General features: G+C 42.3%; 1 protein-coding gene across 1 annotated transcript; it reads left to right on the top strand.

Annotated features, from left to right (window-relative positions):
- The first annotated feature begins 12,353 nt into the window (after positions 1 to 12,353).
- NRBF2 (nuclear receptor binding factor 2) lies at positions 12,354 to 25,459 on the top strand. The gene is made up of 4 exons (XM_075257572.1): positions 12,354 to 12,562; positions 21,992 to 22,076; positions 23,468 to 23,508; positions 23,913 to 25,459. Exons 1-4 carry the CDS (start codon positions 12,533 to 12,535, stop codon positions 24,654 to 24,656), a joined length of 900 nt encoding a protein of 299 aa, XP_075113673.1. The 5' UTR covers positions 12,354 to 12,532; the 3' UTR covers positions 24,657 to 25,459.
- Positions 25,460 to 26,334: the final 875 nt, after the last annotated feature.

Raw genomic sequence — 26,334 nt, 5'->3', positions numbered from 1 at the left:
CCAATCATGAAACCACTTTAGTACAGGTGAATATAAGAAACTTTGTAATATAATTTAGAATATTCAGATCGAACCTGGCTCGGTACAAGTTAGTCTGCACATTTCTACTCCTAACATAGAAGTCTATGAAGGGTAAGGAGGAGGACGTTGCTGGAAAAGATACACACATACAGCTAAGCTCTGTTGCACACTGTAACTAAGATAGCTTTTATAACACTACAATATCTTAATGCTCTACCACTGTACAGAATGAGGCAATAAATAAACTAGAAGCTGGCGGCAGCATTCCCTTCTCCATAGACTTCAGTCTATGAGGAGCTATACAGATGCTATTAGAGTTGAGGAGGAGGGAAGCAGCTTGTTAATGGTACATTCGCACGGACGAAAATGGCGCTGGTGAAAATTCAGCACCATTTTCCTCCGTGTGAATGCACCCTAAGTAGAAATGGAAACCTATTTGTTTAATAAGTTTCTTATATTCACCAGTCCTATTTATTTATGAAAAGTGTCTTTGTAAATGGAAGGAATGTAACTTTGCAACGAATTCAAAGTTCTTATAATGTATTAAACAGTATATAGAATGTATACCATGCAAAAAAACACAGCCCCCTCCATAAAAAGCAATTGTTTATGCAGAATCTATATTTACATATATTTCACCCAGATAACTTGAAAGCCGGCAATCACAAAGCCGAGACCCCCAAAAATACCAGCTATAAAATCCCTGATAATACAAATACTATAGGAGTTTTGGACCATCTAAGCATGATCTCTCTCTGACAACTTAGTCAATACCTTTTTAGCAGACACATGCGCTGACAGTATTGATGAGCTATTTCATCTTCTGTAAGACAAAAGCACAAACTACGAACAAAGTTCAACTACTATAAACACTCAGAGCCGGCCTGGAGGGAAAAAATGTGTATAGAGAGAGAAATGTAACACGGCCTCAGATATCTCACTCCTCATGAGTCGCTAAACGAATAAATAAGCAATTTATTTGCTGAAGTTATCGAACCCCTCACCTAGCAGGCATCATGTCTCATGTACCAAGCAGAATCTGCACAAAAAATGGTGGTATTGATCAGTAATCCAGCGTCTTGTAGTTTATGGGGCATTTCTCCTACAAGGCATGCTTTGTGGTCATCCTTTATGTCTTGAGAATATGAGTATAATTAATATCCGCTCACAAATATAATCACTATTTCCAGTCTGCGCCATTACTTAGCATCCTGCTACTTAGCATCCTATGCCAAAACTATAATATGCTTGTAAGTATGGTGTAGACTCAGTTTGCTTTAAATCTAACACTTATTCAAATTTATTCTTTCTTTATAAATCTCAGATATATTAATTTGTTTTCTTATAGTAGTCAACCCCTTTGTGGGCCAATTTTTTCTAGCTCATAGTAATCAATGATAATCATTGATATTTGTCACCAACTCCAACTCTTCTAATTCTGATGCTGTTGGGATTCTCTCTAGTCCACACCATTCCTGAGCAATCGTTGCTGTTATTTTCAGCACAATTATGCTCTCTGCTGTCAGATGGGCAGTCCCTGTCTTTCTGCTGCAGACTAGGCCCACCCACTTGACAGTAAAGAACATAATTATGCAAGAACCAACATAAATGATTGCTCAGAAATGGTCAGGCCAGGGGGCAACATGGTGGCTCAGTGGTTAGCGCTGCAGCCTTGCAGTGCTGAGGTCCTGGGTTTGAATCCTGCCAGGAACAACATGTGCAAGGAGTATGTTCTCCCTGGTTTTGCGTGGATTTCCTCCCTTTCTACAAAAGACATACTGGTAGGATAAAAAAAAACAAAAAAACTGTACATTGTGATCCCTATATGGGGCTCACAATCTACATAAAAAAAGAAAAAATTACAACTGGGCCAAAATCGGTGGAAAGATGCCAATCAATAGATGCAATGAGTTGGAGTGGAGGAGTTGGAGATGGTGGAGGGATGAGAAGTCCTCTCTAAGGCTCCGTTCTCACGGAGTAATGCGCCGTTCATTTAGAAACGTAAACATGTGTCAGAGCGCGGCGCTTCAAAACAGATCCCATTGACTTCAATGGGTGCCGGCTTAAGTGCGCCACACATTGAAATCAATGGGAGGCTTTATAACTAGAGATGAGCGAGTACTGTTCGGATCAGCCGATCCAAACAGCACGCTCCATAGAAATGAATGGATGCACCTGGTACTTCCGCTTTGACGGCGGCCGGCCGCTTAACCCCCCCCGCGTGCCGGCTACGTCCATTCATTTCTATGCGAGCGTGCTGTTCGGATCGGCTGATCCGAACAGTACTCGCTCATCTCTAGCTATAGTCTCCAGCATTACCTGTCATTATCAGTACTCGCTCATCTCTATTTATAACACATTGATTTCAATGTGTAGCGCGCATAAGACGGCACCCATTGAAGTCAATGGGATCTGTTTTGAAGCGCCGCACTCTGACACGTGTTTACGTGTCTAAATTTGGGAAACGGAGCCTAAGGAATTGGAACTCAGTTCCTTTCTAGGGTTAAATATACACTATGTGATCAAAAGTATCCGGACACCTGGCTGAAAATGACTTACAAGTTTGTGGCGCCCTCCATCGGTAATGCTGGAATTCAATATGGTGTTGGCCCACCCTTTAGCCTTGATGACGGCTTCCACTCTCGCAGGCATACGTACAATCAGGTGCTGGATGGTTTCTTGGGGAATGGCAGCCCATTCTTCACGGAGTGCTGCACTGAGAAGAGGTATTGATGTAGGTCGGTGAGGCCTGGCACAAAATCGGCGTTCCAAAACATCCCAAATGCGTTCTATAGGATTCAAGTCAGGACTCTGTGCAGGCCAGTCCATTACAGAGATGTTATTGTCGTGTAACCACTCCGCCACAGGTCGTTCAGTATGGTGCTCGATCGTGTTGAAAGATGTAATCGCCATCCCCGAATTGCTCTTCAACAGTGGGAAGCAAGAAGGTGTTTAATACATCAATGTAGGCCTGTGCTGTGATAGTGCCACGCAAATAACAATGGGTGCAAGCCCCCTGCATGAAAAACATGACCACACCATAACACCACCACCTCCGAATTTTACTGTTGGCACTTACACACGCTGGCAGATGATATTCACCGGGCATTCGCCATACCCACACCCTGCCATCAGATCGCCACATAGTGTACCGTGATTCGTCACTCCACACAACGTTTTTCCACTGTTCAATCGTCCAATGTTTACGCTCCTTACACCAAACGAGGCGTTGTTTGGCATTGACCTGCGTGATGTGTGGCACCCAATCACCTGACCACATTCAAAGTCCGTGAGTTCCGCAGAGCGCCCCATTCTGCTCTCTCACGATGTCTAATGTCTACTGAGGTCACTGATATGGAGTACTTGGCAGTAGGTGGCAGCACAATGCACCTAATAGGAAAAATATATGTTTTGGTGGTGTCTGGATACTTTTGATCACATAGTGTATAAGCCAATTTTATTATATTGGCAAGACTATTAGGAGTATGTTTGTTCATTTTAGGGAACATGTTAGAGCTATTAGGAAAAAACACAGAGACAGGGCTTTAAGATGTGCTGGTGTTGAAGTGGTTAACGCCAGTCCCGGAGGGGGCGATCGTAATGTCATGAAGGGAAATGGGTTCTTTGGGTCTCAATGATAGAATTGACATGAATGTCTTCCTATGATATGGTATAGCCTCAATACACCCTTAATATGTATTGACCTAAGTATGTAGACTAGACTATGTTTGGCAAAAGTAGTAAAATATTATAAATCTTATATGTGCTGACACCCAAAATAAAATGAAATGTTATTTATGCCACACAATGAATGTTATAAAGTGTCGCAGAACTGCCGCTTTTTATAGTCTTTCCACATTATACTTTATGTACCCCAAATAGCGCATTAAAAAAAAACATCATTAGAAAAACTATTCCTGAAAAAAAAAAAAAAAAAAAAACAAGCTCTCATATGGTTATGGAAAACTTGAAAAGCTTAGGCTCTTGAAATACAGACTGCAAAGACTTGGAGTGGAAACATTGATGTGTCTTCAAGAACCAGATACTGAACCCTCACAGGGTCTTATGGATAAAAGAGGATTTTCTATCTCTTTAGCTGTAAAGTGGTCACTACATGACTTCCCATCACCGGCGCAGGGGCGGAAAGTAAATGCAGTTTATTCACAAGAATGAGCAAGTATGATGAAGTAGAATATGATGTTTTCAGGAGATTTTCTTCCACTTGTGTGTTTAGTGCTATTTTTGTGTTCATTGGAATACATTAGGAAACATCAGGTGACTGCACTGGTTATGTGTATTACTCAGGACAGAGTCTGTAATGTGCGTGATGCTTTGTAACTTGCAGCTGATGAATGTGGAAATGAATTCTCTTACAGACGATGATGTATAGGTATTACCTGACATTATAGGCGTAATTTATGTGTGCTGAATACTTAACAGTTCCGACTTATCTTAGCAGCTATTTGATAAATATCATTTCTATATATGCTTCAAGGGGTATTCTGGATAGATTAATAGGATTTATCAACGAATAGGTCCCAACCAGCTTTTATTTAGCAAAAAAGACATATTGCTGAAAAAGTGTGAATTCAGCTTTAATGCGTCGATCTCTATACTATACAAACTATAGCTTATAACCTATGAGTTTATATTATTATTTCTACCTGTAGCTGAATGCCATGTGCTGCTCTACCCTATCACACTCTTTTGTATGCTGCCTTATCACACTAGTGAATTCCTTTACTTATGTGTTACTGCCACCTAGTGACAATTCTTCAGAACTCTGTATAGTGTGAATAATAGAAAACCCTGACACTCAACTACACAGACCTCTGGTGGAAGAGTTGAAAAATAACAATTTGCTCCAAAATGATAAATCTGCAACAAGCAAAAAATGGTGATAAATGAAAGTTCTAGTAAAGCTTTAACTGTATATTAGGGAATTGTATTCACATAAAATTAGAAGATCAAAGTTTTTTTTTTGTTTTGTTTTTCTTAACCCCTTCCCGACATGCGCCGTAATAGTACGGCGCATGTCGGGTCTGTAACTATGGCGACCGCCCGGGAGCCGGGCGGCCGCCATAGCCGCCGGATGTCTACTGCTTTAAGCAGTAGACAACCGGCTCTAATGCCTCCGATCGGTCCCCGGACCGATCGGAGGCATTAACCCCTCCGGCGCCGCGGTCAAAGGCGCCGGAGGCGCCATTTTCCCGGCGGCGCATGGGCGCCGCCATTTTGGCCGGGATCGCCGGCTCCTGGAGCATGCTCCAGGGCTGACGTCCCGTTGCCATGACAGCCGGGAGCCTTGTACAGGCTCCCAGGCTTGTCTGCAAAGCCTCTCTTTTGCAGGCTTTTCTATGCAGCCTGCAAAAGAAAGGATGCTTTTTTGCAATGCATTAGCATTGTAATGCATTGCATTAGTGATCAGACCCCCTGGGGTTCAACACCCCTAGGGGGTCTAATAAATGCAAAAAAAAAAAAAAAAAAAAAGTTAAAAAAAATATAAAAAAATATAAAAAGAATTAAAAGTTGAAATCACCCCCCTTTCCCTAGAACACATATAAAAGTAGTTAAAAACTGTGAAACATATACATGTTAGGTATCCCCGCGTCTGAAATCGCCCGCTCTACAAATCTATAAAAATATTTTTCCTGTTCGGTAAACGCCATAGCGGGAAAAATAGTCGAAAGTGCCAAACCGCCGTTTTTTCACTGTTTTGATTCTGATAAAAATTAGAATAAAAAGTGATCAAAGCAATAACATTTCCCAAAAATGGTAGAACTAAAAAGTACACCCGGCCCCGCAAAAAAAGACACCCTATGCATCCCCGTACACTTACGTATAAAAAAGTTACGGCCGTCGGAATATGGCGACTTTTAGAAAAAATTTTTTTTAACACAGTTTTGGAATTTTTTTTAGGGGTCAAAATGTAAATAAAACCATATAAATTTGGTATCCCTGGAACCGTACCAAAACACAGAATACAGGGGACATGTCATTTTGGCTGCACAGTGAACGCCGTAAAACCAAAGCCCGTAAGAAAGTCGCAGAAATGCATTTTTTCTTCAAATCCACCCCATTCTGAATTTTTTTCCTGCTTCCCAGTACATTATATAGAATAATTAATGGTGGCATCATGAAGAAAAAATTTTCCCGCAAAAATTAAGACCTCATATGGCTCTGGGAGCGGAGAAATAAAAAAGTTATGGGGTTTAGAAGGAGGGGAGTCAAAAACGAAAAACGAAAATCAAAAAATGCCATCGGCGGGAAGGGGTTAATTCCTGGTGTTATGTACACATCTATCCAGAGTCCTAGTTTCAGAAACTCCACAATTGTATGGGCAGCAAGATGTTTCCTTGCTGATCAGGGGTCTTGGGATTGAATACTACCACACTCCAAAAACAAACTGATAGATTCCAAGGGGTCATGGGTCTGGGTACAGACACAATTAGATGTTGCAGAGTAATACATTCATTATCAGTTCAAACAATTGGAGTGAGGGTCTGCTCATAAAACCGTATACTCTATGAGGGAGAAGGTGGGGACACAGGAGGTAAAAGTGCTAGTTTAGTACAATGGACCAGCTGTGGGCATAACTGCCGCACTGTTAAATCACTGTGTGCGCATTATTCGTTGTATTATGACATCACTATGTGCATTTTTCCTACATTATGGCATCAATGTGTACAATATCCCTGCACTGTGACATCACTGTGTGCAATATTCCTGTACTGTAATATCACTGTAGAACATTTTCCAGTTACTGTGACATCACTATGTGCATCATCCCTAAACTGTAACATCACTGTGTGCATTATTCCTGCACTGTGACACCACTATGCACAATATTACTAATACTATGAGATCACAGTGTGCATTATCCCTGCACGGTAACATCACTATGTGCATTATTGTTGCACTGTGACATCATTGTGTGCATTATTCCTCATACTGTGACATTACTGTGTGCATTATACCTGCACTGTGATATTACTATGTGCATGTTCCTTGCAGTGTGACATCACTGTGTGCATTATTCCTCTTACCATGATATTATTCTGTGCATGATCCCTGCACTGTGACATCACTGTGTGCATTAATGCTAATTCCGTGACATTACTATGTACATGTTCCTTGCACTGTGACATCACTCTGTACATTATTCCTCCTACTGTGACATTACTGTTCATGATCCCTGCACTAATATCACTGTGTGCATTATTCCTCATACCGAGACATTACTATGTGCACGATCCCTGTGCTGCAATATCACTGTGTGCATTATCCCTGCACTGTGACATCACTGTGTGCATTATCATTGCACTGTCACATCACTGTGTGCATTATTCTTCATACTGTGATATTACTGTGTGCATTATCTCTACACTGTGACGTCACTGTGCGCATTAACCCTGCAGTGTAACATCACTGTGTGCATTATTCCTCATACCATGATTACTGTGTTCATGATCCCTGCGCTTTAACATCACTGTTTGCATTATTCCTCATTATGTAACATTACTGTGTGCATAATCCCTGCACTGCAACATCATTGTGTGCATTATCCCTGCACTGTGACATCACTGTGTGCATTGTCGTTGCACTGTGACATCACTGTGTGCATTATTCCTCATACTGTGACATTACTGTGTGCATTACTGCACACATGATCCCTGCACTGTGACATCGCTGTGTGCATGATCCCTGCACTGTGACATCACTGTGTGCATGATCCCTGCGCTGTGAAATCACTGTGTGCATGATTCCTGCATTGTGTCATACATCTGATGTAGCAGAGCCGAGTGTGCACACTCGGCACACGGTGTAGTTGAGCAGAACTGTCTCAGTACTGCTAAGTCTCTGCATTCCCATAGGAATGCATTGGCCAGCCTTCGGCCAATCAGCGCTGGCTCTGCCGGAGTAGGCGGAGTCTAAGGTCGGACCTGAATGGAGACTGGTGTGGAGCGATCTTAGACTCCGCCTCCTCCAGCAGAGCCAGCGCTGATTGGTCGAGTTCCGTACTCTAGCCAATCAGCGCTGGCCAATGCATTCCTATAGGAAAAAGTTTATGTCACAAAAATCACAATTACACACCCGATACAGCCCCAAAAAGTTATTTTTAATAACATTCCTACCTAAATAAAGGTTATCCCTAGCTATCCCTGCCTGTACAGCTATCCCTGTCTCTTAGTCACAAAGTTCACATTCTTATATGACCCGGATTTGAAATCCACTATTCGTCTAAAATGGAGGTCACCTGATTTCGGCAGCCAATGACTTTTTCCGATTTTTTTCGATGCCTCCGGTGTCGTAGTTCCTGTCCCACGCTGTTATTGGTGCAAAAAAAGCGCCAGGGAAGGTGGGAGGGGAATCGAATTTTTTTGGAGTTTGCCACGTGATGTTCGATTCGAATCGAACACATCGAACAGCCTGATATCCGATCGAACATGTGTTCAATAGAACACTGTTCGCTCATCTCTATTCATGATCATTGCACTATGACATCACTGTGCGCATAATCCCTGCACTGTGACTTCACTTTTTGCATGATTCCTCATATTGTGACATCACTGTGTGCATGATCTCTGCAGTGTGACATCACTGTGTGCATTATTCATCATACTATGACATTACTTTGTGCATGATCCCTGCAGAGACATTACTCTGTTCATGATTGACATCACTGTGTGCATTATCGTTGCACTGTGACATCACTGTGTGCATTATCGTTGCACTGTGACATCACTGTGTCTATTATCTCTGTACTGTGACATCACTGTGTGTATTATTCCTGTACTGTGACATCACTGTGTCTATTATCTATGTACTGTGACATCACTGTGTGTATTATCCCTGTACTGTGACATCACTGTGTGCATTATCGTTGCACTGTGACATCACTTTGTGCATTATTGTTGCACTGTGACATCACTGTGTGTATTATCGTTGCACTGTGACATCACTGTGTGCATTATCCCTGCACTGTGACATCACTGTGTGCATTATCGTTGCACTGTGACATCACTGTGTGCATTATCGTTGCACTGTGACCTCACTGTGTGCATTATCCCTGCACTGTGACATCACTGTGTGCATTATCGTTGCACTGTGACATCACTGTGTGTATTACTGATGCACTGTGACATCACTGTGTGTATTATCTCTGTACTGTGACATCACTGTGTGTATTATCCCTGTACTGTGACATCACTGTGTGTATTATCTCTGTACTGTGACATCACTGTGTGTATTATCCCTGTACTGTGACATCACTGTGTGTATTATCTCTGTACTGTGACATCACTGTGTGTATTATCCCTGTACTGTGACATCACTGTGTGTATTATCTCTGTACTGTGACATCACTGTGTGTATTATCCCTGTACTGTGACATCACTGTGTGCATTATCGTTGCACTGTGACATCACTGTGTGAATTATTCCTCATACGATGACACCACTATGTGCATCATTCCTGCATTGTGATATTACTGTGTACATTATTCCTTTTACTGTGATGTCACTCTTTTCATTACCAATGTACTGTGATATTGCTTGGCATTATCTGGATACTGTATCATCAGTATTTGCATTATTCCTCAAAATGCGACATTACTGTGTGCTTTCTTCTTCATACTGTGACATCACTTTTATGTTATGTTTTGCACTGTGACATTACTGTGCACATTATTTCTTTTTCTTTTTTTTTTTTTAAATGTAGATTGTGAGCCCCACATAGAGCTCACAATGTACATTTTTCCCTATCAGTATGTCTTTGGAATATGGGATGGAAATCCATGCAAACATGGGGAGAACATACAAACTCCTTGCAGATGTTTTTTCTTGCCCTTGGCGGGATTTGAACACCAGGACTCCAGTGCTGCAAGGCTGCAGTGCTAACCACTGAGCCACCGTGTGGCCCCCTTCACATTATTTCTTCTACTGTGATGTCACGGTGTGCATCCCCCATGTACTGTGATATCGCTGTGCACTATCCGGATACTGTGGCATTATCCTTGCACTGTGACTTCACTTTGTGCATTTTTTTTTCACTGTGATGTCTCTGTATGCATTACCTGTGCACTATGATATTGCTGTACTTTATCCGGTTACTGTTACATTGCTGTGTGCATTATCCCTATACTGTGACATCACTGTGTGTATTATTAATCATACTTAGTGCATTGGTGGATCTTTTGTCGTAGCAGCTGCTATGGGGCCTGTGACCTAAAGGGACCCAGTGGGATCGGAATTTTTGTAATATATTCACCCACACCATAGAGGCCACTGTATGAAGGGCACTAAGGAACATTATACCTTTTGAAGTGGCTACAGTGGGATTTTATACTGTGTGTAAATGGTGCATTATACTATACAGTGTGGGGACCAGGAAAGGGAGTGGGAGCTAAGTCAAAAGTTTGCTATGGAGCCCAGTCTTTGCTACTTACACCTTACTGAGTGAATTATCCCTATACCTTAACATCACTGTGTGCATTATGCCTTATACTGTGACAACACTGTATGCTTTATTTCTTGTACTGTGTGTATTATTGCTGCATTTTGATGTCACTGTGTGCATTACCCCTGTACTGTGACATCACTGTGTGCATTACCCCTGTACTGTGACATCACTGTGTGCATTACCCCTGTACTGTGACATCACTGTGTGCATTATCCCTGTACTGTGACATCACTGTGTGCATTACCCCTGTACTGTGACATCACTGTGTGTATTATCCCTGTACTGTGACATCACTGTGTGCATTACCCCTGTACTGTGACATCACTGTGTGCATTACCCCTGTACTGTGACATCACTGTGTGCATTACCCCTGTACTGTGACATCACTGTGTGCATTATCCCTGTACTGTGACATCACTGTGTGCATTACCCCTGTACTGTGACATCACTGTGTGCATTACCCCTGTACTGTGATATCACTGTGTGTATTATCTTGGCACTGCTGAATTTGCTGCTTAAGGTGATGATAATAGAGTGGGGCTCCATGGTTACTTGTTATGCCCCTGGATCTGGCCATCTATTAGGTGATAGAAATGAAGATGCATGAGCCTGTGACCAGCCGGTGTCTGGGTGTGCAGATACAAAGTACATAGAAGTGCATGGAGTGTGGGATTACTAGATGAGGGAGTCATAGATCCTGGGGAATAATGTAGAAGGGAGGGGATAACAGAGAAGAGTAAGTGTAGAAGAGTTAGGTTAGGAAATGTGATAAGATTCCCTAAATGATCAGTGTAGTGGACATGTTTGAGGCTATGGAGGTTGGCTAGTAATCTGATGGTCCAGGGTAGTAGCGCATTCTAGAAAACAGGTGTAGATTGAGAAAAGTCTTGGACACAGGAATGTAAAGATCAGATAATGGAAGATGTTAGACTCAGTTCATTGGCAGGGTAGGTAGGGTTATAGGTAGAGATGAGATGCAGCATTATGGACATATGTGTGGGTGACAGTGATGGGTTTATTATATTGTATCCTGGGGTGGACGGGCAACCTGTGTAATGGCGGGCACAGGTATGGGTGCGGTGTTTGGACTATCTATACACTGCAGTGGAAAATGTGTGCACGATATAAATGATAATATCCTGTAATAAAGCACAAGGTATCCTGCAAACATGACACCCTCATATGGCTCTGTGATCAGAAAAATATACAGGTTATGTGATTGGAAGACGGGGAGGAAAAAAACAAAAAATGGCCTGTGTGGGTTTTCAGGTGGACTCTGTCACAGGAGAGATGTGACCGTAGCCTGAGGCCCTATTCACATCTGTGCTTGGATTCCCTCTTGGGGACCCGTGAACGGAAACCTAATCCACAGAAAAAAGCGGTCACCTTAGGAACGGAATGATCCCAACATAGATGTGAACTGGGCCTTAGTTTTTTGTTTTGAATTGCAACAATAAATATTTGCATTTATTCAGTTGCAAAAAGACACATAATGACCTAGTAGCCATAATAATAATCCTCATAAGTGACATTACTGCTTATTCATATCAGTGTGCGCCCTCTGCTGGTCACTAGATGATTGACAGGGCGGCTCTATATTAGCAGCAGTTAGCATTGTGTATAGAGTGGCACGCCATCTGCTGGTCAGTATATCATTTACAAGATGACGTTGTAGCAGATATAATGACAATTCTGAATGTTGCGGCGGCGCGCCCTCTGCTGGTCAGTGCAGGGCTTACACGAAGACGCTCTAGCCGTCACCCCAGCAACCTGCTCCGCCCAGCGTCCTGCTCCGACCCTCACATGAAGCTCCGCCCTCACTACGTCCTGGCGGCGAGGAGAGTGACGCGCTGAGGGCGGGGCTACAGGAGGAAGTTGTTGTTTCTGCTGCAGGAGCTGTTGTCTGTTGTGACACAGCCGGGATCCGAGCCCGGGATTTCTACCCAGAGCCTTGGCCACACCGGAGCCTGATGACAGACCCCGGACCAAAGGCGCCCCCTCCTGTCTAGCCGCCTGCTCTCTCTCCCATACACACGTACAGCCGGGCTCTATGGAAGTGATGGAAAGTCCACTGAACCTGGTGAGTGTCCTCTCCCTGCACTGCATCACGTACATGATGTCTTCTCTGCTTTACTGGCAGCTAAGGGTTAATCGCCACCTGACTATTGCTGCAGGCTTGGTAGGGACTAGAGATCCCAGCAGATTGTGGGGGATGTAGTACTGCAGCAGCTGTGGAGCTACAATATGGCAAGGGGTGGGGGAGATTGCTTATAGTATTGTGGCAAGTGGCCACATAGTGTACATGGCAGTGGACCTGTACTCGCTGCAGCAGTGGCTATATATATATATATATATATATATATATATATATATATACATATACACACACACACACACTGTCCTATTACAGGCACTTACTCTGAACATCTGATACACCCCTATTATTCTTGTATCAGGATTTCCACGCCATGAATATGACCGTAGGCACAAGGTCACCGTTTTTAGTTGCCCAAGAATCAACATAACCCAAAAATGAAGGTGCCATTAGCTAATTTGCTTCAAGGCCCTTGGGATTTGTCTAGCCCTGCCTTACAGTGAAGCTTCCTAGTGTAGGATTTCAGGGCAGGGATATCCTACAGTGTGTCTGCCCTACAGCCCAGGAAGGTAATGACATAGGACGCCGCAGCTTTAACAGGGCTAAAGGTCAAGCCAGAGATCTGCTGTACACTCAGGATAGCTCAGTCATAGAAAGCTGGAATAGAGAGCTGGCCAGTCTGGGGACACTGTGGCTGTATGGGGTCACTGCAGATAGGCCACCACTTCATTATGGGGTCCATCATATTCTCCTATGGGTAATTAGATTCCCTGATCGATATGGCACATCCACATCTATCCTACTTTGAGGATTGATCACCCTCAGTTTTTTTTATTTTTTTTTCGTTTGTTTTTTGTTTTCTTGCTCGTTGTATTACATGACAATCACAGAGAGGGAACATGAAGACCACTGTTCCCCAAAACTAAGACGGGGACATCTTGGTAAGTATCTCTTTAGGGTTTGATCTTATATACAGGAGATGAAGTGCCAGTGTTGTCCTTTCCTAGGCTTGATGTGATTCTAGCTGTTGCACCCCTGGACCAGTCAACCATTGATGGCAGATCCTAACAGTGATCTGACAACCTCACAATTCCTCCATTTCCAGTGTCAGCCGACCCGGTCTTCTATATGCAGATCTCTCAGTTGATGTCCCCATTGTTTCCTGTTTGTGCTGGGTGACCACTGCAGACACTCACAGGCCTCAGCGGTGACCTCTTCACAAATGGCATGTGACCACTGTAATGTGCAATTTGTGAAGCGGTCACCGCTGAGGCCTGTGAGTGTCTGTGGTGGTCAACTGTGGAAACCAAAGACCAGGCCTGCTGGAACTGAGGCCCGGGGAGAGGTAAGGAAAGCTGTTTTTGTTTGTTTTTTTATGTTTATGGCTCCATCTGCAGTCCTATGAAATAATATTAGATGTACAAAACCCTATAAACCCTTGCTGTGACTACAATATAAGGGTCAGGGTATTAAACCATCTTCTCTTCTGACATGATACCAGGATCATTCTCTGTACCAGATTTCATTTTTGTTTTGTGCAATAGTTTGAAGCTGAAGAGCGACCGAAAAGTTTTACTTCCTGTTTCTGTGCTTGTAACTGAGGGGGAAACAACAAGTGACATCAGGAAGAAAGACCAGCTGGTTATTACAGGTCCCTGTACAGCTTCTAGTGAGCCCAATAACAGTCCCTTAACATTCCTGGATGTTCACATTTATTGGGGGAGGGGGGGTCTTTTATATTTCTATTAAGTCTGAGAAGATGACCAGCCGCACGTGCAAAACCCTTTACAAAATGTAATGTAAAGACTCCATGAGTATAAAGTGCTAGGTGACATTTTCACAATATGCCAGGTATAAGTCATCTGAAAAGATATGGGTATGGGAGGGGATAATAAGAATTTAAAAAAAAAATTATTATTCAGGTTTTGTGCTTGTAAGTAAAAAAGAAAATTTAAAAGTTGTCCCATCCGGTAAAAGGATATGAGAAGGACATGCTGGCTGTCACAAAATACCTGGACTTTACAATTCCCCTTGTCAGTATGGTGTCACACTGCACCGATGGGAATTTATCTTTTGTCTGTTATACACCCAGTCCGTCACATGTTGTTTTTTTTTTTTTGTTTGTTTTTTTTTTTGCGGACAAAAATATTCTATATGCAGGACTTTTTTGTCCTTTTAAAAAAAAAAAAAAACACGCATTCATGATGTACATTGAAGTCTATGGGCAAGTGACTTATAATGGACAGTCACTGTAACTGTAACTATCAGTTACAATCCGTTATTTTGTGCCCCTTTTTTTTTTTTTTTTTTTACTTTTTTTTTTTTTTTTTTAAATGGACACCTTCGTAACGGAATCCAATGGTGGTGTGATCCCTGCCTGAGATTGGTCATATTGGGGGAAACCTTCACCAAGCACCTGCAGAGATTTGGATAATCATTAATCTAATATATATTGGTATGTAAGGCAATTACATAACTGCATTATATCACAAGATAGCAACCTTCATTGAACGAGGCGCCGATTTTGGGGATTGTAAGGATGTCAACCCCAACATGAGGTGTGGTGTATATTATAATATAATATATATTATATACACACACATACACAAGGACCGCACTTCGCTTTTTTTTTTTTTTAACGCAAACATTATCCTTTGTATTTGGTAGATACAACTTATGGGGCTAAGAATAGTCTGCAGTGACCCTGTGGGGGTGAGTGATGCCCCTCACCCAGCCTAGTCTTTTTGTTGAAAAAATTCAAAGAAGTTTCTCCAGCCTTGTTGAAATGAACAAAGACAGGTTTAGCTGCCATATTATACTTTTTGCAGGCAGTTGCTATCCTCTGACTAGGCGACCCCATGGCCCTGACACTAGTACATCATGCCTCACTCTTCCCTTCCACTGAGAGACTGCCATGTGGTAAAAGGGAATGTGTCACCAGGAAATGACCTATTTTTTAATTCACATTTTTATGTTCAATATATTTTTTTTAAATTTTTTTGGTGATGCTGCTTTTAATTTTCCAAATACCTACATTTAAAAAAAAATCCTAAAAATCTTTTGGCACTAGGTCTAAAACATTCTGTGACTCCCTGTTGCCTCTAGATGGACTATAGGATAAAGTCACAATGGTCTGCAGCAGACTACAGTTTTCTAGGCATGCTTTATGACCTGGGCAGAGGTCATTACACAGAGGGGGGGAGTAGAAAAGCTGTAAAATCCTCTATTGTGACTATTGGATTCTGTGTCTTATCTACATATACATGATAGATGTGACTATTGTGTACTGATAAGTGAGGGGGCTGCTGCAAAGAAATTTACAGAAAACATGAAATATTGGCATATTATATCGCCTAGTGGCCAAATTCAGAACTGCAGGGTTTTTAGGATTTTTTTAAAATATAGATACCATTAAAAGATTTTAAAAATCTCACCAAAATCTATTTATATTTTGTTTAACATAAAATTTGAACCAAGAAGAAAAAAAGTCCTATACGTTCCCTATAACACAAAAGAGAAATATAAGGATGTCAACCCCAGCACCAGTGCAACCCTGTATTTATGTGTTAGTTTCATTTTATTACATTAATTAGGCCTTAAGGCTCTGTTCACATTACATTAAATCCTATGTAAGGGAGCCTTCACACGGAGTATACGCTCCGCTCATTCTGAACGTAAAAGTTGTTCAGAATGAGCGCGTAAAAAACAGATCCCATTGATTTTAATGGGTGCCAGCATATGAGCGCTCCCCATTGAAATCAATGGGAGGCTTTTTTCCCTATTGCTGTCAATGTGATATGCGTGTATGCCGGCACCCATTCAAGTCAATGGGAACTGGTTTTTACGCGCTCATTCTGAACAACTTTTACATACAGAATGAGCGGAGCGTATACTCCGTGTGAAGGCTCCCTAATTCATATACCTTGGGAAAAGCTCCCTATGTACATGGCTTCATTCACCATTTTGCCCTTTGTTGTGCCATTATATATTGGTAGTCTTAGTCCCCCTGTGTACTTGCCGCTGGGCGTGATTGAATGGCGCAGTAGGCGTATAGGCAGCACACGGATATCAGTGTGCCGCCTGTGTACCTGCCATGTTACCGCAGCCCCATTCATTCAGTGAACATACAGATGAGGGATCACCAAACTCATCCAGGAAACTATTTAAAAAAACTCACACTTTATTCCAAAGGACAAAAGTTCAAAAGAGTCATAAAACACATCCTGGAAAAAAGGCCATGCTCTCATCTGCACAACCATGAAAAACAGCGGTGTGATGTCGGTTTTCGAGCACATGGGTTTCATTTGGGCTATTCATACATTTTTACAGACTGTCAATGATTTCTCCATTGACATATGTCCATATTTTTGTGCATTTTCAAGGATCTTTCAGTAGTTTCAAGTCTGAGGGATCTATAATAATGGGAGCTCCACGGATGCAAAAACAGACCTTACATCCACGTTTCTTACAACGTTCATGAGCATGTAGACTGAGGTTATAGTCACAAGACTGCGCTGAGACTCTGCCGTGTGAGCGTGTATGACACCTGCTTTTTTGGGGGTTTTGTATGGATCCATTCACCTCAATAACTGAGTCGGGTCTGTCACAGCCGTCCCAATAGTCCGATCTTTGAAAAAATAGAACATGCTATTTTTTTATGGGTTACAAGCTCCAGAAAGCCGATTAACTCAGTCATGTGAATAGGCTCCTAGTCATAACGTTTTTGGATGCGTAGTCTTCCTGCAAAAAACCCCAAAAACATAACATTTGTAGTACCCTATACATCGGAGATTGAAGCTGTATGTCTGGTAGTAACCATCACATATACATTTGACAGATTCTGTAACAAGATGTGTTTTAGTTAAGGACAACATGAACACATCTCTAGTGTCCTTTCCACGTTTTGTGACACAAAGCAGTGCAGCTTTTAGCCCCTCTTGCACATTTTTGTGAACACGCCTATCACATACGGTAGGATTATGACTGCATTTACGGTCTTATTCAGAAGGTTGTAATGTGGTAACAAGACTCTGACCCCCTTCCCAGATTATGGTAGTGATTTGGACCCCTACCACACCCCTGCAATGAATGAAACTTAATGCTGTACGAGCCCAGGGCAAAATGTGTCAAAGACATTAGGTCAAGTCTATGAAACCTCTGACGATTGCTGTTATTGCAGCCAATCACAGGCTGTAGTTCATTTTTCCAGTATTGTATAGGGCATGAAAGCTGAGCTCTGATTGGTTGCCATGGATAACGAGGCCTACTACATTTAGAAGCCAGTGTATGATTCCTCCATTTTATTACATCTGTTTTTCTTGTTGCCATATTATCCTGAATATTATTACACTGGACAGACTAGTTGTGTTCCCAGTTTCTATCTTCTCTGTGTATTTAGGAGCTGTGTACATAACACGGTGACGTATATGGCGGTTTTCCCACTTCCTAGTACACGTGCCCACAGGAAGGCTTCTCTCCACGTCTGGATCATTACATCACCACCATTGAATTCTAAGATTAATGAGATCCGACATGGCCATAATATGTGATTTCTTGCATGAACGAGTGTATGTGGTTTTGGCGTACTGGTTTACTAACAGCTGTCAGCCATTACAAATGAGACAAAGGGGGTCTCATATCTCATTTTCTGGCTGCTGCAAATTTGGACAGTATCCTAGGTCTTCTAGTAGGACTACAGCGCCAAACATTGCCTTTCTGTTCTTACAGAAGAGCGTGTTATACCGTCCATCATCTGAAATACAATTATCAAACCATCAATTTATCAACTGCGACTTTAAAAAAAAAAATGTCGCTAGATCGTTCCAGTTAGTAGTTGACCTAGAGAGTAACGCTTTGTGTTACACTTATAAATGTGCGTAATATATCAACCATTGTGCAAATTTGGTACAGATTATGCCAACACAGACTCCAGCAAAACTGACTTAAAAAATTCCCCAAATGATAACTCTCTCCCACGGTATTGTTTAGGGTAGAGATACAATTAGCCCATTAATTCTACTAAGTCATTTTAATGATATCCACTGGCAATTATGCTTGATAGGATTCTGCCTAGTATACCCCCATTGACACAATGGTGTCCTTGTAGGTTTGTATAGGGCTTTTGCAGGATTTCTATATTGATGATTTATCCCCAAGATATCGGTGGGCGCTTGGCACCCCCACTGATCAGCTGAGAGCAGAAGCCTTGGTTCCAGGGGTAGTATGATGTATTGGACCAGAAGTACACGGCTCTGCCCACTTTGCAGGGACTGTCATGTTGCTGCATCTCCGGTTTCTTTTAAGTGACTAGGGGGGTTGGATTCTGGTACCAATCGTGACCCGGGTCGGAGCCAGCCTGGAACCCTTGGGTTCATCATATACAAAATCTGGAACGACGTAAGTGGTGGTAGACTACAGGAGGATACCTTTAAATGTGCCATGGATAGCCCAACAACCAATGCTGAATAAAAGATGCTAGCTTGTGAGCAGGACATCGCCCTGTGTACATAGAATGTGATCAATGAAAACTCCCCATACCGTAGCGACTATATATCTACATGTAAAGGTGGTAATAGAGCCAGCAGCCATTAGGATTAGTCCCTGTCGTGCTGGCCCCTGTAATGGGTCCTTAAACCTGACAGACATGTTCCAATAAGCGACTTTGTGATCTCTGCGATCCAGACAACAGTGATAGGTGCAGAGCCTGCCTAAGAACCCTACTGAATTAAGAACATATTGAAGAAATTCCATCATGCGGATACATTTAATTACTGTGTTGTGAACAATGGAGCCTGGTGATGAATGGCTCTGGTAGGTCATGACTACCTCTGTGTTTGCTCTGCACGTTTCTTTGTTTGTGTAGTCACAGAACCAGAGGCTGTTCTGCCAGTTGTAGGAAGCTGGAGGGTGGGTGTAAAATGCAATATTTAGAGCAGACTGTTTGGGTGAGAAAAAACATTAGCAGGGGAATTTTTGTATTAAAACTGTTACTGTTGATCCGGTCCCTCTTCCCATCTAACCAAAATCACAGTTACCCAGAGGGCTATCTAGTATCCTACAGGTGTCAAGACGACTCTCTATGTGATCTCTAGCATTAGGATGACAGGTTGGAGAATATGTAGGATTTGCGTTGGAGGTGGCCATATACAAGGTGAATGTTGGTGGGACTCCTGGAGATGCGAGGAGAAGGCAAGGCTGTGGAGTTGGTAGGCCAAGCCATCAACTCCAACTCCACTATTTTTCCAGGGTCTGACTAGCTCCTTCATAAGTGGTTGACAGCCCTGGTCAGTCAGAAGCAGAAAAGACTGCACAGAACTGGACAGAGAATCCAAATAAAGAAATGTATACTGGGAGGCTGGACCAGTATATAGTACATAAACGCATTCAGGTCTTGTGTTCACTGGCCTACTCCCTTATGGGGCCTGGACAGGGGTAGGGGGCCCCTCTCCCTCTATTCTAGTGGACAGCAGCAATAAACAATGCACTAGCGTGCTGATAAAGTTACAGGAAGTATGGGCTATGTTTTCCAGGCAGCAGTGTTTTTACGTGTTCTGTGTGTAGGTGTCGGACATTCCTCTGCTGTTTCTCATTTGTTCTCTTTCTGTCATGCTAGGTAAGGTTAATCATTTATGCATTCTCCAGACTAGTATAACACATTGCCCTGGTATCATGTCATCCAGAGCTCTATCTGCTCACGTAAGCCTGTTGGAAGGATGCCCTCTCTATATAACGCCATGATATAATTGTCTGTAATTCCCTGTTATTACGTACAATTACCCAGATCTATGTGGAGGTTTCACCAGCTGTGGATGGCCGCTCTGCCCAGTGGTAATTGTGGTGGTAAAGAAACCAGGAAGCTTACACGTAGCAGAAGTCAATGGGATTTATATTTAGATTGACTAGCTTTGTAAGTCTGTTGGACCCTATAGAAGTTACAGTATGCTATGCTGATAGTACTGAGCCTGGTGCTTATGGTCTCTGCAATGGCGACCAAGTCCTTCCTGCTCAGTGTTATAGGGTGGTAGGTATTACATATGGTGCCTCCCTATGATACTATACAAGGGGGATATTCTGTGCACAATACTTCCATACAGCGTAGGAAGAAAACCTCCATACCATATGCAGTTGAAGACGTACCAGGGTTCCAGTATGGGCTGAGAATATTGTCCTGTTAGAGCTCCAGAAACATGGAGCCTTGTACATTACTGCAATATTGTTCCAAGTCAGGCTTAATAAAAGTAAGAGGATATCTCCAGCACGCAATGCCATATAATGGCCCGCAGAGCACTGATATCCGCATGATATCCGCCTGAAGGGGCTATGTGTAGTGAGGAACCTCTTTATATGACTGGTAGGACACAAGGCACTCACTCCCATCATCAGAAGGGACTTACTCTGGAGAGATTATCTTTTCATTTGCTGTTTTTGATGAATTTTTATTTTCAGCTCTGCTGTGAACACTCAATAGCCATATATAACAGAACTCTATATATTTTAGTGCTTCTTTTCTTATAATGAAGGTATCAAACTATATACAGTACATTATCTTGTGCTAAAAAAAAAAGAAGGGAGACAAGCCAGCTGGAAATCCAGTTCAAAAAGTATTTTTAAAAAATTATGTGAAAATTTACAAAATTATAAGGAAAGATCGGAGGTAATTTATTATTCCATACTCGCCAGAAACCACTGCACCCGCACCTGTCAGATATACCATACCTCACACCAGGAAAGTGTTATAGCTTTATCCTACACTGGTGCCTGACTGGGATAGATTTCAGTTCTGGCACAAAGGACGTCCCTAGATGCACCTAATAAGAGGCCAGAGTCTATTAATAATTCTGGAGCATCTCGTGCCAGCAGGTAATGGAATAAGACAGACCTAGGAAACTGTTATTAAATTCCCAGTTTTGTCCAGTTTCAATTTTTATCCTTTTTTTTTCTGCTTTGCGTGTGGTTCACATTGACAACTTTTTCCTAGACCTGTCATAGACGTTGAGTGTATGTGCAGTTTTTCTCCTGTTAGTGTATTCCTATGTCACAGGGAAATTGCACACTTCAGTAAAGGGGGATATAAGATTTGGGGCTATGATGGGGTACATCGGGTGTTTGTTCTTTTAACCTGAAAACGTTGAACGAAAAAGCTGGACTTTTTTTGTCTGGCTATTTTCAACACACACTGCAACAAAGACTCCAACACAGATGCGAACGTAGCCTTACCAATATCCTTTTTATTTTGTTTCTAAAATTAAACTTCTTTTGTGGACAAGGACCACGAGTCTGCCCATGTACTTAGAAGCAGTGGTAAAGAGCTCTGGTTGCTTAGAGATATGTCCATGAGCAGCAATTCCATATTGCCAGACGATACCTGTACAAATGGCTGTAACCATTGTCCTATATAATTCTCCATCTTCACAGGCACATCAACAAAGCAGAAAAGCAGACAGGTTTCTGGCTACAGGAAAATATGAAGAGGCTATTGCATGTCACAGGAAAGCAGCTGGTATGTACTACACGTGTGTCTGTTCTATGTAATCCACATTTACTACTGTGACTTATTCAGGAATATATATTTTACTAATCGATGATGTAGAAAGAAGGGCAAGGCTACAATAGTCAAAAATGATATCGCAGAATTAACTCATAGAACAGGAACCATAAAAAGGCTCATGGATGGTTCTGAATGGGTTAATATTGCCCAGTGGCCTTTACAGATCTGCACGTTCACAGCTTCAGTATCCGTGCTCAGATCTTAAGCCGTGGGTAGTCGTATTCCCAGCATATGCTTAGCAGGAGATTCATCGAACAAGACCCATCTGCCAATGTCACAGCGTCTTTTCTCCTATTTTGCCATTAAATAAATGTAAAGTTTCAGCATATCATTATTTCATAAGCTTTGTTTGGCACAATTCCTGGTAAAACCCCCGAGATAAATAAGATCAAGGTTATGTTAGTGCTCCTCAGACTCATACAGTAGGACGGTATCTAGCACAGTGCGGTTATAGAGGCCATATAATACAGGGAAATGTTCACGTAAAGGAGAACCCTGGCAGTAAGATGTCTCTGGAGGATTACAGTATCTCCATCCGTGCAGAGGAAAGAGTCTTTAATTCCTGACTTCAGCATTGAGTACTGAGGGCTGTCTACCTACTTAGTAATCCTATATTATTGCCAGGCCCGTACATTGACCAGTATGCAGGGGTGTAACTACAATGGTAGCGGCTGCTACAAGGCCTGGGACATTAGGGGGCCCAGCGGCAGCCGCTACCATTTCACTTTTTTTCTTTTTTTTTTTTAATAAGCCGTTACCTGCTGAAGTAACTCCTATTTACTTACAGATCCTCGCTCCTGCTCACAGCCGCCGGTGGTTTCCCTTCTGCGGAGGCGGCTATAAGCATGAGCTGGGTGGGGGGCCTGTGTCAAAAGTTTGCCACAGGGCCCTGCCATTCCTAGTTACGCCACTCTCAGTATGTGTATATGCATTCCCACCCACACTCTACTCATAGCAAACGTCATACAAGTCAAATAGCTCAGACCTATATATATCCAGAGAATTCAAAAGCAGAATTTTTTTTTTTTCGCTTTACCAAATACACTACAGACTCTACCTCCGAATTTGCAAATTCTATGTGAAATTCTGTGCCGACCAGGTGGTATTTTTATAGCTCCCATTCATTCAATGGGAGTTCTCAGAATTGGACTGAAGCTGGAGCATGATGCTTACCATTCTCATTCCCTTTGAAATGAATGGAGGCTGGTTTCAAGTGGAATTTGAAGCTCTAAATACCTCTGTGTGAACGTACCTTTACATAAGCACTGATGATCCTGGATTGTGTCTGTCACAGGGTCTACACAGTCTGCTGGTGGTCACACATTATGTTTTCTCTATTACAGCCTACCTCTTGGAAGCCAAAAGGTTGACACAGTCTGAGCAGGTAAGATGTCAGGAGGACAAGAGCTATGCTTTACTATATAGGAGACACCTAAATCCACCTGTATATACCTAGGCTGGTCATATACTTTGAGATACTTTGATGTTTCTTTAGTTTTTATGCCACTCACTTGTTGGAGTAAGATTGAGCAAGTAAAAAATGTGTACAATTTAAAAAGTCAGATTTCATACAGGTAAATTTATCCTGGCCAAGCAGTAAGCTGTGCCCCGGTTTTACAGGTTAACATACACGGTGCCCACCTTTTTATAATGAATGTAAGACTTGCAAATCTCCACACCTCCTTGTCAAAGGCTGCTATGGGTATATGTATTCCTTATAGAGAGGTTTGTGGATCTAAATGTGTCCTGCATTATTTTCACCTTGTCTACATGTCATTTCTGCCGTAGGCTCAGCTGTCACTGGAGCTGCAGCGGGACAGTCATATAAAGCAGCAGCTCTTAATTCAGGAAAGATTGAAAAGAGCCAAAAGAGAAGACAAACTCCGAGCTCAACAAAAAGCAATAGCTGCGGAAAAGGAGTTGACTGCGCATCTCCAGTCGTCATACAGGTCATCTGCAGATGACCCTGACAGCCAAAATGCACTTGTTTCTGCAGGCCAGAAATCCAGTTTTAACCCAGGGAAGACTTTGCAGGAAATCCACAGTGTCCTTGACCGAGAACCAGACTCTCTGCTCTACCTGCTGCAGAAGAGGAAGGAGCCACTGGAGCCCTTCAAGGCAAATAAAGTCCCTAAAGATGACAAAACTAAACTGGAGGAGCAGGCCACCAAGATTAAGGAGCTGAACCTGCTGGTGGACACACTCCTGGCCGAAAATGAGAAACTGAAAAGAGAAAACCGGAAGCTTCGGGCAGAGGTGGCGAGACTGCAGCAGAATCCGGAGAAAGAGCTGGACACGGACACCGATTTCGTGGAGAAGTCTGAGCTGTGGAGTCTACAGCAAGCGACGCCAAGTTCTCCAAACCCCTCATCTACATGGCAGAATTTTGTAGCAAATACCGGGAAGGTTAAGGACATTCCTATACCTAACCTTCCTCCTCTAGACATTCCCTTACCAGATCTTCCTCCCCTTGAGCTCCCTGAAGATATACAATCGCAAATCACAGAATTTAAAGGACTTATGGACAGCTAGGGGGAGGGGGCAACAAACTGAGAGGACAATCACAAGGGAAGACCATCTCGGCAGCAATATTACAGGGCCTCTGCGCCTTTTGCCAGAGTTTACCATAGAAGGAGGAAAAGTCCAGTACATTGGTAGACATGTCACTGTGAAATATTCAATCTAAAGTCCTAGGTCGAATAGATCGAAGAGGAAATCCTACAAGAGAGGAGAAGCGAGCTCTTGAAACAATACTACTTTTCTTGTTTTAATTTCAAACCAAATGACTGAAGGAACTTTTAAAGAAACTTTGCCGAAAGTTATATATAAGTTATATATGTGTCAATCTATATATAAGTTATATATATATATCAATTCCATACCAAGAATACAGGCCGTCTATTCTAGGTGATAGCGCTGTATTCTCAGCATCCGCTTTCTGCCATGCATTCAGAATGTGCGCATTTTGTTATGCACAGATCTTATCACGTGTGTGTGTGTGCCCGCAGCAGACACACCGCCGCTCTACTTGTGCCACATTGCACTCCTAGATCTTAACCTCAAACCAACAATGAGACATGTACATTTTTATTTCTGGAACCAAATTATGTGTTATTTCTAAATAATCAGTTTACAAAATTGGAAAAAAAAAAAAAATCAGGGTGCATTTTATCTTTGCTGTAATATTAAAGTATGTGTTATGCATTGTTCAAAAATATTTACTGAGAAGATACTGGATATAACAGTGCATGGGTGCAAGATATGCTGAATGGCAGTATTTGATTGACTATAATAAAGAGTGTTTATATCTGCAGATTCTGTGTGACGCAGACCCGCCTGCACGGAAATAGACTCAATCTCAGTAACTACCCGCTGACAGCATGAAGGTGCCATCCTGTGTGACCAGTGCACAGAAATATGTGGCCACCATTTGCATCATTTTTTTCCATGTCAGTCACAGATGGTATGATAATGTGTCAGCAGCGGTATAGATGAGTATCAGCAGACAGAGAGACTACAGGCTTCTCTGCTGAACTGAATCAGTGATCTTATAATATGCGCCGCCTTAATGCTGATTCATTCCCAGGTGAATACAATATGTCTTCATGTCATGTCTATATAGCAGACGGCTTTTGAGAGCCACATGATGACTAGCTGCCATTTAGAAACCTTAGGTCCATTGCACACGATCATGCATTGAATGGCACATGGATGACATCCATGTGCTTCCCGTGCACTGGCCATGCTTCTGTGGAAGCATGACCGCAAAACGGACAGGACTGAAATTTTCAACCCTGACTGAGTCCAGTATTTCCACTTAGCTAGCTATATATGTCAGCTATATAATAAGATAAGATAATCCTTTAATAGTTCCACAGTTGGGAAACCAGTGACGATTCACTAGCATTTTAGAGCTTATTAGTACTGTGTTAGCCAATCTGTGGACGCTGCTGCTCAATGGCCCTTCAGTTTAGGATGTCTACTCCATATATATATATATATATATATATATATATATATATATATATATATATACACTCACCGGCCACTTTATTAGGTACACCATGCTAGTAACGGGTTGGACCCCCTTTTGCCTTCAGAACTGCCTCAATTCTTCGTGGCATAGATACAACAAGGTGCTGGAAGCATTCCTCAGAGATTTTGCTCCATATTGACATGATGGCATCACACAGTTGCCGCAGATTTGTCG

This window comes from Leptodactylus fuscus, chromosome 10 (assembly GCF_031893055.1).
Source record: "Leptodactylus fuscus isolate aLepFus1 chromosome 10, aLepFus1.hap2, whole genome shotgun sequence".
In the NCBI taxonomy this organism is placed as follows: Eukaryota; Metazoa; Chordata; class Amphibia; order Anura; family Leptodactylidae; genus Leptodactylus; species Leptodactylus fuscus.
The sequence above is the reverse complement of the archived record's forward strand: the minus strand, read 5'-3'. Positions and strand labels throughout refer to the sequence as shown.